Source organism: Aquarana catesbeiana, linkage group LG01, assembly GCF_042186555.1.
Source record: "Aquarana catesbeiana isolate 2022-GZ linkage group LG01, ASM4218655v1, whole genome shotgun sequence".
Classification (NCBI taxonomy): Eukaryota; Metazoa; Chordata; class Amphibia; order Anura; family Ranidae; genus Aquarana; species Aquarana catesbeiana.
This window is the reverse complement of record NC_133324.1, coordinates 367,326,064-367,341,750: the sequence shown is the minus strand read 5'-3', so window position 1 is coordinate 367,341,750 and position 15,687 is coordinate 367,326,064. Positions and strand designations below refer to the sequence as shown.

At 42.3% G+C, this 15,687-nt stretch overlaps 1 protein-coding gene across 1 annotated transcript in view; it reads left to right on the top strand.

Moving 5' to 3' along the window:
- ERCC6L2 (ERCC excision repair 6 like 2) overlaps positions 1 to 15,687 on the top strand; it is a 244,036-nt gene that overhangs the window by 160,128 nt on the left and 68,221 nt on the right. The window contains exon 17 of the mRNA XM_073633138.1: positions 372 to 526. Within this exon, the coding sequence (XP_073489239.1) occupies positions 372 to 526 (155 nt within the window). The remainder of the gene's footprint in view (positions 1 to 371; positions 527 to 15,687) is intronic.

Here is a 15,687-nt window from a genome sequence, read left to right as displayed (position 1 = left end):
AATTTCACCCCTTTGGAGTCCCACCTTAAAGCAACCCTGTTGCTATATGCTGCTAATATATGAAAGTGCATTATCCCCTTTTCAATAATTTGGGCTGCATTGTTTGTTTTTTACGTTGTGTAAGTGTCAGGGCTTTCTCAACAAGACAGTTTGCACTGCTTTCTCTCTTCCCCTTTGGCTCTAATGTCAGCAGGGCTGTTGGCCACTGCTTGTGATGCCTTCAGTGCTTTATAATGACATCGCAGAGGCTGAGTGAGTGACATTGGTATACAAGTTATCATTCAACAGAAGCACCCAATAGTGATTTTGTAAACGTTCTCCCAATGCTAGTTACTCTGTGTCTGAATATGTATGACATTTTTTCTTTATAGATGGTGTGGCTGAAGTTGTTTATATTCATTCAAATCAAAATGTGGTTGGTTCAAGCAAAGCCGAGAATCACATGAGTCGCTGGGCAGTGCGAGATGTATTTGAATTGAAACAGTTCTCCCAGCTTCCTGCCAATATTGCTTCCCATATTCCTGAGGTAAGGAGACTATTTAATATGCTTAATATCTTTTTCATTTGTTTATACTTTTTTAATACTGAGTTACTGATATTTGAGCTAATGAAGCTATGGTTTGTTATATTGACACATGGGTTCTCTTTTCAGCTGCCCATCAAATATTAATGTCCAGTTGGGGAAGATTAAAATTTTGACCCCTTAATCAACAAGTGGGTCATAATATTACCCACAATTTGTCACCTCCAGCAAGGCTTATACATTATAATTTAGAAGAGGGAGACTTAGCGCTAAAAAAATTTTATTAAAAAAAATCAACAAAAAGGTATAAAACGTACATGTAATGAGTACATATCCAGCACTACATTTGCTCAGCCTGTCTGGTTCTCTGCATACCACACTCCCAAATTGTGTGCACACACAAGTTCTGTGAGTGATGATGTCACTCTGCCACTACTCCATCCAAAACAATTTGCCACATAAGGACTACCTTAAGAGCAGTAATGGCATAGTGATCTTCTCCTTTTCAAATAGGCTTTTTTACTGTACTTCCTCCCAAGCCACCTCTTAATCACAACCTGTTGACTTTTGCCCTTAATGTTAATCCCTACCTTACCTCAGAAAAGTAATACTTATACTTAATACTTAACAATCTTTTTGTATGTAAATGTTAAACAGATCATAGACCAGCTATTGCATGGATCTCAGTTGTGACCCCCAGGAAAAGTCATATTATATCATTTATATAAATTATAATAACCACCTACATACCTATATATGATAGGATATGAGGTTAGCACTTAAAAAAAAATGTAAAGGAAAACTCTTCTTCCAAATCCAAAAACCCATCAATATTATAACTACACTTGTCCCACTATTATTACTTCAAAAAAATTATATTTTGCGATATAAAAGTCATATACAAGAAGAATATAAGGGGAACAGAAGAGATGCAATATGACACAATAAGTACGTAGCTCCGTTGGAGCTAGTGTGAAATCAGAGAGCCATATAAAGAACGTTTCAGAAAAATGAGCAACAAAAAGCAAAAAACAAAACAATTGAAGGAGCCATATAAACTAGCTGGAAACAACATGTGGGCTATTTTGGACCTCTGAGTTACATCAAGTCATACGTTACCGTAGAAAATTCGGGTCGTCTGGGGAGACCCCCTCTTCACCTGGCACCCCCATGGGGATCCAGCTGTACCGGGAGGGGAATCTCTAACCGCCGACTCTAACCCCCAACCCACCACTGGAACAGTAGTAAATATTTAATATAGTGGCTATTCTCATAGACATAAAATAACTGTAACTTTGATTTTCGAAATAACCTCTATAATCCAAGACGTTTGGGTATTATGATATGGGGTAAATGGGATAGAATAGGTAGGAGGAGGTAAGGAAGTTGAAGAGAGAGAAAGTAGAGAGTTTTGAGTTTGTCTATCAGCAGGCTTTAGGAACAGTTCAGTCTGGCTTAGCACTAGGGAGGAGGGAAATGCCTACATGTTGAGCCCAGGGCTCCGAGGTGGCTTCAAATTCATGGAATGTGTCTGATAATATACTGGATAACTTTTCCTGAGACATTATTCAGGATATTTTTCTGTGTGCAGCCTTTACCGAGAGTTTCAGTGGTTTCCATGCCTCGGCCACAGTAAGTTTGGCTCTTACTAGAATAAAGTGGATTAGCCTTCGAGTGGGAGCAGAGATCTTTGGAATCGCGGCATTGAGGAGGGCAACCATCGGGGTCCTTGGTATCTGGCATCCAGCAAGCTTGTCGATAACGTTGAAGACTTTTCTTTCAAAAAGGGCGTATTCTGGGGCATTCCCACCAAATGTTGGCCATTGTACCCGAAAGTTGGCAACCTCTAAAGCATAGAGGGTCTGCTGAGGGGAACATAGAGGCCAATCTGGAGGGTGTGTAATACCATCTAGAAATTACTTTCAGACTGGCTTCTGTGAGGGTTGTATTTAGGATGCCCTTGAAGGATTTAAAACAAACCGTCTGCCAGCTCTCCAGGTCCCAGTGGAATTGGAAATCCGACTCCCAGGAAGTCATGAAAGGAGATTTTGAGGTAGGAATAACAAATGACCAGTAGATGATCGAGATCCCTCCCCTCTGTTCCATGGCCTGTCCACACCAGAGTTCATACGCAGTGAACCTAGTCGGAAGTGGTTTATCCATCCAGATTGAGTGTAAAAAGTGTGAAATTTGTCTGAATCTGAAGCGGGTAGATCCAACTTGTTGAAGCAATAATTGAGGGAAAGAGGACCTGTGGAGGTGTAGAAATATCCGATTTGGTACAGTCCCTTTGCCTAGCCACCACTTAAATGCTAATATGTTCATGCTTGGAGGGAAGTCAGGGTTATTAAATAAATGGGACAGCGGCTTGCTCACTGAGGTCCGGGCCGTCGACATGCGTAAAGTGTCCCACAGGGCTAAAGAGTGAGCCATTATCTGAGGACGGGTTTTTGGGGACACCACTATTTGAACCCAGTCTGGTTTTTACGAATCTGAAATATACTATTGAAAGCTGGGCAAGTCTGGCTGCTAAATAGTATTGGTATAGTTGAGGTAAGCCTAACCCCCCCCCCCCTTTCCTATGATAATACTGGGTGCGTTGCGGAATTCTGTATCCACCCTTTCCCTAGGTGAATTTCAGTAACTTGCTCTGAAAGGATCGAATGTGGTCCCTTTTGATTGGGATGGGGAGGGAGCGAAACAGGTAGAGCAGTTTGGGAAGCAGTGTTGCTGATTCATTTGGCACAGAGATCAGTCAGTAGTGGTGGTGTACCACAAGGTTTACTAGGTCGCTGTTCTATTTAATCTATTTATAAGTGATATATTTGAAGGTTTGGTGGGTAAGGTATGTATTTTTGTTGATGACACAAAGGTGTGCAATAGTGTTAATATTTCTGGAGGTTTCTGTAAAATGATTCATGATTTGACATTGTTGGAAGATTGTTCAAAGCAGTGGAAACTGCCGGTCAATGTTTCTAAGTATAAAATAACGCACCCAGGGAAAAATAATCCCTTGATCGAGTACAATATTGGGGGTACAGTGTTGTCAAGAACTGCAGATGAAAAAGATTTGAGAATACTTATTTCAAGCTATTGCAAAATGAGCAAATCATGTAGCTAAACAGTGGGAAAAGTGAATTTAATTCTAGGTTGAATCACTAGGAGAATCAACAGCAGGAGGGAGGAGGTTCTGATTCACCTATATCAGTGATGGCGAACCTTTTTGAGCCTGAGTGCCCAGACTGCAACACAAAAGCAACTTATTTTTTTCAAAGTGCCTGCCGAGCGGTGCTATGAAAAAGGTATACAGCGGCACATCATTTAATGTAACAGAGGGGATTGTAGAAAGAAGACTCAGTGGCTTAACAACCACTTTAAGTCACAGCATGCAGGTCTGACACCTTAAGGCTGGGTTCACACTACAGCACACAGCGGCTTACAGCAGGGGTTCTGGTGCATCTCCATTTACCGTTTCAGGTCTGATTTCAGCCTGAATTTTGGGCTGAATTCAGACCTGAAATGGACCAAAAGACACACAGGACTCCTGTGCAATTTGCACCAGAGCCGCTGCAGAGATGTGTGAACCGGGAAACCCGCATCCAATTCACATTGGTGTAAGCCCAGCCTTACTGATCTTGTGGCAGCCACCTGTTGCTGCTCTCTGCATACATTAGCAGCCATGGGGAGGGGTTAGAGGTGGAGATGATGGTCACCATATGGAGTAGCTTGCAAACAGAAAGAATGGGGTGCATATCAATGACATCTTGGAGCACCAGTCAGGTTTACTGTGCTAGCAAAGATGACAAACAGCACACACAGCACTGCACACCAACACCTCAAGCCACACCCCTAACAGGGCCTAATCATAGAGATGAGGGCAGCTGGGGGGGGAGGGGACCATTTAAAAATCTGTAATACAACAGGCTTGACTAATCATTTCACAGTTGTTAACCAATTAAAAGCATTTAAAAGCAGTATAATGTGTCCACATTAAAAGTTTCACCCAGCTCCGGTGTTGGTGTGACTTCCAACCTGGCATCTCATTCCTGCCCACCCCGGACACGTCACTGCTGGCCCCAGACCCGTGTGGGAGCCGCTTCCTCTCGTCCACGCCCACCCCGGAATCGTCACCACTGGCCCCAGAGCCCTGTGGGAGCTGCTTCCTTTCATACACATGCCCACCCTGGACACGTCACCCCTGGCCGTAGGCAGAGCCTTGTGGGAGATGTGACACACGTGCCTCAGGTTCGCCATCACTGCCCTATATAGATCTTTAATTAGGCCTCATTTAGAATATTGTATCCAGTTCTGGAGACCTCACTTACAAAAAAATTGATAAGATAGAATAAGTCCATAGATGGGTAACAAAAATATTGAAAGGTTTGGGAGGTAAAACATATCAGGAGAGACTTCGGGAACTTAAAGAGCAGTTCCGCCCGCCTCTTTAAAAATGAAAAGTCAGCAAATACACATACTGTAGCTGCTGACGTTTAGCATTAGGACACTTACTTGTCCTGGAGTCCAGTGATGTCGGCACCGCATCCAATGTTTACATCGGCTGGTCTGGTGCTGCCGCCGCCATTGCTGGTAAGGGAACCCGGCAGTGTAGCCTTTTGGCTTCGTGGCCGGGTCCCTACAGTATGTGCATGCGCAAAGTGAGTGCGCTCGCTCACTGCCCCGACAGAGGGAGGAGGGGGCCGAGCTGCTGATGTACTTCACTGTGGCCCAGTCTCCCGGAAGTGGGGACAGGGTACCTGTAAAAAACAGGTACCCGATCCCCCAGAAAGGTGCCAAATGTGGCACCGGAAAGGGGGGGGAATGGGATAAGCGGAGATTCCATTTTGGGTGGAACTCCGCTTTAATATCCACTTCAGCCCCGGAAGATTTTACCCCCTTCCTGACCTGAGTACTTTTTGCTATTCGGCACTGTGTCGCTTTAACTGACAATTGCGTGGACATGCGACGTTGCACCCAAACAAAATTGACGTCCTTTTTTTCCCACAAATAGAGCTTTCTTTTGGTGGTTTTGACCACCTCCATGGTGTTTTATTTTTTGCGCTATAAACAAAAAAATTGTGACAATTTTGAAAAAAATGCAAAATTTTTTACTTTTTGCTATAATAAATATCCCCCAAAAATATATAAAAAAAAAAATATTTTTTCCTCAGTTTAGGCCGATATGTATTCTTCTACATATTTTTGGTAACAAAAATCGCAATAAGCGTATATTTATTGGTTTGCACAAAAGTTATAGTGTCTACAAAATAGGGGATAGTTTTATGGCATTTTTATTATTATTATTATTTTTTACTAGTAATGGCGGCGATCTGCAATTTTTATTGGGACTGCGACATTATGGCGGACACATCGAACACTTTTGACACCTTTTTGGGACCATTGGCATTTATACAGCGATCAGTGCTATAAAAATGCACTGATTACTGTAAAAATGTCACTGGCAGGGAAGGGGGTTAACACTAGGGGACGATCAAGGGGTTAATTGTGTTCCCTAGTGTGTGTTCTAACTGAAGGGGGGAGGGGACTGTGTAGGAAAGATGACAGATCGCTGTTTATGCTCTGTATGACCAGACAATCTGGCTCTTTTCCTCTGAGAGCACCGGAAACTGTGTGTTTACAGATCCCGGTTCTTGGTGTGTCAGCAGCGATCGCGGGAGCCCGGCGGTGATCGTGACCTCCAGGCATCGGCTCCGGGGGAGAGCAGCGCGTGCGCGCCCCTAGTGGCCACAGGGCGAAGCGACGTAACATAACGTTGTTTCGCCCAGCCGTGACATTCTGCCGCAGTAAAACTGCTGTGGCTAGTCAGCAAGTGGATATGTACAGTCTTGGGGACAGAAGGGAAAGGGAAGACACAAATTAAATGTTTAAATACATGAAGGGTGTGAATAAGGTTCATGTTTTCATTATGATGCTAAGATCAAGAGCACATGGACATGACCCCTTACTGGATGACTTATCCTAGATGGTAGAAAGAATAGATAGAGATAAGCTTTTGAGGGACGAAGGAAAGGAAAATGGGATTATGAATATGCTTTATAACTGATTTTAATGTACAGTACAGGGACTTTGAAAAAGAAAAAATCTCCCTGGGATAAGTGTAATAGTAATAATGTGGGAGTTTTGCTTTTGGAAGTAGAGCCCCTTTACAGTTTTTCCAGGTGCTAAGATCCATTATTTTTTGCATGTATATAGAGATGGGTTTTTATTATAATTTATATGTATTACAGGCAATGTATGAATTTAGGCATTCTAGCAAATGCTTTTAGGGCAAAGCATGAACTGTCTGTTATTTTTATAGTTGGGGTGTAACTTGTAACATGTTCCTAAACACCCACCTCTCACTGCCAGCACTCCTTGCTCTGTGAAGGGGATCTTCTCTCTGCATCAGCAGTCGCTTTTTAAAAACTGCTCTGCCCGCACAACCATGTCATTCATTCACAGTTTCCTTTGAATGAATGAACTACAAGTACCATTAGCCACAGTAGCGGACAGCTTATTTCTCAGTGAACTGCGAGGGTGCTGGTAAGTGCTCTCATAGTTAATTAATTCTTCCTGCAGTTCAGTAACTGTCTGCCTGTATGGATGGTACCGTCAGACCGCTGACTGAGAGTCTGCAAGATCCTGGCATTAAACCCGTGATCTGCCGATCGCGAGTGCAATGCTTTAAAGGCTGCAGTGTAAAAAAAATAATAAATGCACATTTTCTTAACCTGCAAAATATGAGCATCAATTTTTTTAAATTTATTTTAAAAGGTGAACTTATACTTAAATGAATCTGACCCTCTCCATTCAGAAAAAAAGCCTTGTATTCATTGAAAAGAATACAAGACAGTTTTTAATTTGAAAAGTTAGTGTCCCCCTGTCATCACTATGCCAGCAGTAGAGCTCACAGCAGATGAGCTGGAAGATCAAAGCCAACAGTGGAATGTGGCATAATACAACTTCCTGGCACCTCCTGCCAGGAAGGAGATGAAGAGTGAAAGTGGAGCAGTGGTAAATGTTGGAGGAATCCTCAGCCAGGGAACAAGTGAACATATGAAGACTGAACAAAAAAAAATCGAACCCATCCACACTTCACAGTGCAGATGGATAAATCTTCCTCTGCAAACTTCTTTTTTTTTTTTTCTTTTTACAGCTGGCCCCACCAGCTGTCAAAATACCCGAACAGTACCTTCACCAGATTGGATGCAGACACTTTTTGGTTGAAAATTTCCTGATTTGACAGGGCCACCCATGGAGCAAATTTTGTCCTGATAGTCAGGAATCAGATTAAATGTGCTGTTTGCCATTCTGAAGCTTCCCTCCAACCAATTTACATATTATTTTATATATACTGTGATTCTGTACTTGCCAAATATGCTGCAGAAATCTCCTTCCACTGAGTATGGCTGCAACCATTTTAACTGTGGGTAGCTGAAGCTGCTGCCTGTTCACTTCCTGGATTTACACAGACACACAGAGGCACACCTCCAGCTCTGCAGCCCCCATTGGCCCTCTTATGACTCACGCCCCTTCCCTTACTGGCAAAACTTTTATGAGAGTTATAGAGAGCTGTGTATGATGTCATAAGCCTTTTACCAGACAAGAAATGGGAAGTGGGCTGTATAAGGTATTTACTGGCAGAAAAAAAGTTAAAACAACAAGGGCAGAAGATTTAATAGATGGAAAGTTGAAAAAATGACTGCAGTTCCGCTTTAAGGCCCCTTTCACACTGAGGCGGTTTGTAGGCGGTATTGCGCTAAAAATACCGCCTGCAAACTGCCCCTAAACAGCCTCCGCTGTTTGTTCAGTGTGAAAGCCCTCGGGCGGTGCGCTGGCAGGACGGTGAAAAAAGTCCTGCAAACCGCTTCTTTGGAGCGGTGAAGGAGCGGTGTATTCACCACTCCTAAACCGCTCCTGCCCATTGAAATCAATGGGACAGTGCGGCTATACCACGGCAATACCGCGGCCATAGCCGCGATGTACGAGTGATTTTAACCCTTTTTCGGCCGCCAGCGGGGGTTAAAACCGCACCGCTAGCGGCCGAATACAGCTACAAGAACGACGGTACAGCAGCGCTAAAAATAGCGCTGTTGTACCGCCGACGCCCCCACCGCCCCAGTGTGAAAGGGGCCTAAGTGAGCCTGCCCAGTGAACAATGAACTTCCAATAATGGCTACATTTATTGACTCTTAGAAAGTCTCATCTGCTATGTCTCATTTGAACAATAACTGCTACACTTCCAATCATTTCTTTCTTCACATTCCACTATGTTGTGCTGAGAGCAGTGATTGGTCAGGCAGCCTGGGAATGGAATTCCCTTTTTTTTCTTCTTTTCCCTCTGTTGCATAGCTGAATTTGTACAGTTTTCTGGTTTACTAAATATTTGAGTGGTTTTCTCTTGGCAGCCTTATGCCGCGTACACACAATCGGACTTTCCATCAACAAAACCGTGGATTTTTGTTCGAAGGTTGTTGGCTCAAACTTGTCTTGCATACACATGGTCACACAAATGTTGGCCAACAATTACGAACATGGGAACGCGTAATGAGCCGAGAAAAAGGAAGTTCAATAGCCAGTGCGGCTTCTTCTGTTTGATTCCGAGCATGCGTGAACTTTTCTGCGACGGACTTGTGTACACACGATCGGACTTTCCGACAACAAAGTTTTGTTGGCGGAAAATTTGAGAAACTGCTATCAAACATTTGTTGGCGGAAAGTCTGTCAGAAAATGTTCGATGGAGCATACACACGGTCGGACTTTCCCACAACAAGCTCACATCCAACATTTGTTGTCGGAAAATCCGACCGTGTGTACGCGGCATTTGCGTTTCGACTTCTCAGAGCAGTGTGAACTGCCTGCGAGCCAGATGCGATGCGGAAACCTGAACTGGAATCACTGTGGTTCCCGCATCGCACCAGTATGAACCCAGCCATAAGCATCGTACACACTATCGGATTTTCCGCAGACAAAGCGTCTGACTTTTGTCCAAAGGGCTTATGCTTGGATTTTGTCTTGCATACAAACAGTACACAATTGTCGGCCAACAAACATGAACGTAGTGACGTACTAGTCATGCTACGAGCCGATAAAGAGGAAGTTCAATTGTCAGGTGCCACCCTTTGGGCTCCTTCTGCTAATTTTGTGTTAGTAGAAGTTTGGTGAGTGTTGATTCGTGCTTTTCATTTTGCGCTTTTCATTTCGGGCTTTTCAGTTAGTTTCTGAACGGCCGTTCGTCAACCAGACATGTTGTGGAATCGGAGGATATAACATGTTATTTATTATTGGCCTTGGAGTTATTGCTTTGACCCAAGTCCAGTCCAGGAACAGGGGGAGGAGGATTTCTTGGACCAAAAATTGGTTGCTTTATTAATCGTGACCAATCATGTCATATGCCTTTGCTGCGGGAGCTCCAGGAAAACAATCCGGATGATTTTCGGAATTATCTCTGGGTGACGAACCCCTGCTTTCACCAACTCTTGGCATTGTTGACCCCCTATATTAAAAAGCAGGACACATGCATGAGGCTTTTATTTTATTTTTTGGTTGAATAATGATTTGATTTGGTATATTTCTATATTTTTGGATGCATAGAATGCACTTTTTGGTTAAGTTCTATTGGCAGATAGCATGTCTAATTTTATTTGTTTTCTTTTTTTAATGCGCAATAAAAAAATATGTAGAATAATACTTGGCTATGTGTTTTACTTCAGTTGACAGTTTGGGAGTCGGCAGTTACATTTAAAAAAATACAATGTAAAATTAACAAGGGACACCAACATAGTTGTATCTTTGATCTTAAAAACTACAGGATAATGGTGTTGTGGTAACTTGCCCAAAAAAAAAAAAAAAAAATAATAATATTATTCTTGATATCACTAGAAAAAAAAGCCTTTTAAAATACGTTGGGCAGAACTCCATCAGTATCACCAGCAAAGCAGCTTCATTATTATCCCATTAAAGAAGAAGAGAATGTGCGATGCATTGCGAGATTTCATAATTTGCCACGTCATGAATGTAAATTCTCCATTACGAGCGCTAGTTTATAAGACCAACCACTTCTGGCTCGTCCTTGCTTCCAAGCATGCGTGTTTGTACTTTGGACTTTTGTCCAATGGACTTGTGTACACACGCTGGGAAAATCCGACAACAGACCGTCCCCTTCTGCACAGCCATTCACTGGGAAGCTTGGTGTGCTGCTGCATCTTTTCCCCCAGCTCTTATGCAGCTGAGAACAGAAGGAATGTGATCACTTATAAAAAAAGGGAGAATAGGTATTTATAATGTGATTTTAGATCTATACAAACATGTTTTGCCTTTTATTTCTATTTTAAACTGAATGGGTTGGTAATCATTTACAATCACTTTAATGCCCTGTTGTCCCAAATACTAAATTTTTCTTTATTAAAAAATTAAGAACATCCCCTGACTTATTTTCTTTCTTGTTTTTTGTTGACAGGTATATTTAAAAAATACTTCATTTTCTAGCATTTGTGTTTGATGATGCCTAATCTAATCAATTGGGCCCATTCACACTATTACAGGTTCATTGGTGATTCTAAATGGCACCTCAATGCTCCTTGCTGACGGACACGTGCTTATGTTGTGCTGCCAGAAATTGTACATTTTTAGTGTGGTCTGGTGGTGCAGTAGATTAGCCTATTCAAACAAAATGGATTGCCTTACCCCAACACACACTGACATATGGCATAACGCACAGCAACATACTGCAGCAGTGTGAATGGGCCCTTTTCAGTCTATAAAATCTCCCGCTTATCCACTCAGCCTAGCAAGCTAAATTTAACACTACTGTAGCAATTATGGTTTCATTTATCTTCCAAGATCCTGATGTTGCATTTTAAGAAGTAAGAGTCTCGGTACACAGTTGAAAGTGTAATGTTACAAGAACTCTCTGGCCAGGCCTTTGCCTTTTTGTTTTTACTTGCATAGAAGAGATCAGAACATGGTGCTGGAACAAAGTTTCCACAGAATAATTAGCTGTGTGCCGGAGGTGTAGAATTTTGGGAGCAAAAAAAAAAAAAAAAAAAAGATCTGAATTTATCCCGAGTTAGTATTACATTACTGTTTCAATATACAAGGTCTGCTGGTCACAACCTCAGCACTGTACCTGCTAGTCACATGCAGCTTTTTTTCAATCAACTGCAAGATTTTTAGTTAAGTTTACATAAAGTTTTGCTGAAAAGAAATGTACAAAGACAACCATTCAATTCAGGATTAGTCACCATGGAGACTGAAATGTGGTAACTGAGACGGGGGAGGTTGCAGTGCTCTCCGTTTCCTACCAGCTGTCATGTGCAAACTCTAAAGCAAGAGCTCCAGCCAAAATATAGACGGGTATCAGCACTAAGAAATCATATCTATATTTTTTATAAATTGGTACAAGTATCACGCTATAAAAGAAGAACCTAATCCCTCAAACTAGATGACAGATGCTTGGCTCCCTTTAGGGAGCCGGACAGAGGCATAACAGGATGCTTTGTAGTAAAACCTGGATTATTGGGAAACCCCCTCCTTATGTTATTGCAGTGTGATGTAAAATAAAGTATTAAAAGTCAGCAATATGTGTGCCTATAGCATAACTAAATCATGTGCGTATAGAAGTTGTTTTAAAGATGACTTTTTCATACTTCATAATAATAAAAAAAAAATATTTGTAAATCATACATTACAGGGCATAGGATGAAGGTACATTGGGTTATGCTGCTGCCTTCAGTATATCGGGCACTGGCAAAACAAAGCAATAAGGAAGTAAGAACGGACCAGTATGACCCCTCTCACTCCCATCATGGCTCCGTTTTTTGCTAGTGTCCCAGAAGATGTCCTTTCTCCTCTGAGAGAAGAAAAAACTTTTCTTTTTATTAAAATGTATTTTTTAACTAGCAAGTTTCTTCATTTACCGGAAAACTGGAAGGTGCTCATTTTGCAGCTTTCCGGTTCAGCTGATCTTCAGTTCTGCGACAGAAACTCTTGCCAGAACTCACTGGGAAGAAGAAGCAGGGCTGGGACTGTAATGTGTCATTTTCCATTAGACTCTTGCCCAACATGTTGAGTCAGCTGCAGAGTGCTTTATAGGGCCAGGGCAACAATGCGCCCGTCTGGTGAAGGCTTGTCCCTTAAAGAGGTTGTAAAGGCTGAAGGTTTTTTTATGCAAGAAGGTAAAAAACCTTCAGTGTACAGCTCCCCCATCAGTCCCTCTAATACTTACCTGAGCCGATCCTGATCCAGTGATGTGCACAAGAGCAGCGGCTCTCCAAGGTCTCTCCCTCCTCATTGGCTCCTATTACTGTCAATCAGCCAGTGGGGAGGAGGTGGGGCCGAGCCGCACTCTGTGTATCCTATCTACACACAGAGGCAGCTTGGAAGCGAGCACGCTTGAGCGCCCCCCAGAACAAGCAGCTTGCTCTGTAGGTATTCGACAGGAGGTGGAAGCCAAGAGCACCAGCGAGGGACCCCAGAAGAGGAGGATCAGGGATGCTCTGTGCAAAACCACTGCACAGAGCAGGTAGGGAGAACATGTTTGTTTTTTTGTTTTGTTTTTTTAAAGCTGAACATTTAGCATCACTTTAACTATTTCCCACCCAGCCACTGCACATAAACGGCCAGGCGGGCGCTTCCTCATTCTGAGTGGACGTTCCTGAACGTCCCTCAGAAGGAGCGGGATCACTCCTGATTATCAGTGTAGTTCAGGGATCTGCAATTAGCGGACCTCCAGCTATTGCAAAACTACCAGTCCCATCATGCCTTTGTCTCTGGGTGTCATGCTTGTGCCTGTCAGAGTCTTGTTATGCCTCATGGGATTTGTAGTTCTGCAACAGCTGGAGGTCCGCTAATTGCATATCCCTGGTGTAGTTGATTATCGGTGTAGCTGTCCCCTTCACACAAGCCGGTTATCGCCTCTCCTCTCCTCACGCTGTCAGTGTGATGAAAGGAATGCCAATAACCGGCTTGTGTTTACATCGTGATCAGCTGTCATTGGACACAGCTGATCATGTAGTAAAAGGCCTCTGTGAGTGGCGTTTTACGCCAATCTGTGATCAGCCGTGTCCTAAGGACGCAGCGATCATGCCCTTCCGCCAATGTAAGCCCGCACTGTAGGCGACTTTTGGCTATAGCGTGGGTGGGAACTAATTAGATACTTTTTTTGGAGCACAGGGTTACTGGTCCCTCCACTCCTTTCTTCTGATCCACTCCTGCAGTTGCTTGCTAACAAAACCTATGAATGCTGAGAGGGGGGGTTATACTGGGCGGTCCTTACAGCTTTGTTTTGCCAGTGTCCAGTCTACTAAAGGCAGCAACCTAACACAATATACTCATTTACTTCATCCTGTGTCCAATATTGTAGTCCAAGAAAAGTGAAAAGTTGTTTGTGAAGTGAAAGGCATTTACTTAATAAAAATTAATTTCAGCTTGTTTACATAACTTCTTATCACTTCTGCGATAAAATGCTATCAGGTCACATGATTTCTGACAGAATGAACCACTTTTTTTTTGGCACTTGTAGAACAGATATTTTAAATCACTTTCAGTGGTATAATTAAAAGACCAAAAAGGAGCAAATAAGAGCATATTATTATTAGAATTTACATACACTCTGAAAGCTGTGTCCAAAAAAAATAAAAAAAATAATAGGTCAAAGGACTAATCACAAGTATTGCCCATTGTCTCCCTGCATCTTATCTTTTTCCCCAAAGACTGACTTACCATTCCTTGTTCTGAACAGACCTTCTATATGCAGGCGACCATCTTGGTAGAAACAGAGCTTAGTTTCCACGTCAGAGCTCTCAGCAGCAAATCTTCACTTTTTAAGTTCAGGTTCACTTTAAGCACATACAAATTCAGCAAAGGCAGCTGAAACTTCTGCTTTTACTATTAGTGTGTAAACAGGCTTTTAATAAGTAATGTCTATTTATCCTTGGATCCAACTCTTTGCCTATTATCTCTAGGCCATGACCTTCCTGACTGCTGAATTTCTGTTTTTTTTGTTTTGTTTACTTAAAGCTAATCTAAAGCAATAGCTTTTTTTGTTGAGATTAGGGAGTGGATATAACCCTGGAATCTTTTTTTGTCCTCTGAGTCCCATTGGATAGATTTTTCTTTAACTTTTTTTCCCTGTAGAAACAACAGGAAGTGAGAAGATACTGTGTGTTTCCAAGGGTGACAATTCAACATTTGGATTTTCCCTCATTTCCTGTTTCAGTGACAATTGTTGCTAGGACAAAAAGAGGGGTAAATATCAACAGTGGTGACACAGACAGCAAGAAAAACCCGACAGGGCATCTAACCCCTCCCCACTCCATCCACAACTACAAAACAAATAGGTTTAATTACTCTTTAAATGGTTAGTTACACTTGTCAGAAGGTGAACACTCTGCAACCACACCCCTGGTCCCTGCTATACTTACTTTCATGGCTGATGAACCCGTCAGTGTCCACACAGCTGGTGTAACAGTCCAGGGATTTGAAAACTCCATTCTTCTTCCTCTTCTTTCTGTACGTCCAGGGTGGATCAGAGTGATTCTGATTGGTCAACGTTGACCAGTAATCGCTTTGACCAATCGGATTACTGAAAGTCCTACAGAAAGAAAGGAAAAAAAGAGTGAGGATTTCAAATTCTCAGACTGCTGCACTGACTTTCTGGCCACTAACAGCTCATTACCCATGGAGGTAAGAACTGCTGGGAGGGATTAGTGTATTAGTTCACCTTTTAATTTTTTCTGGAAAAGGTGAACTTACACTTTAAGGCCAGCAGTGAGATAGGGTAGTGAACATCACTTGCATTTTCTCTGCAAAACTATGACATTCAAAACATTCTGCACTTTGGCACAGATCTCTCCCATTAGACCTATGAACAGGGCTGATTGCCATATCACAAAAAGGCACTATTTAAATATAAGGAAACATCTAGCATGCAAGGTTGACATGAGCTATCCCTGGTAAGATTTATCCCTGGTAAAATTTATCAAGCCCAGTGTTATTTATTTATTTAAAAAAAAGTATGAAATAATTTTAAGACGCATTAGAGGAGCTCCAGCCTCCCCCCAAAACATTAAAGTGGATGTAAACCCTCACATATACCCAGTAGAGTGAACAGTCTCAAATGAAGATGATGAAACAAATCTCCCTACCTATTTTTTCATGTATATCTA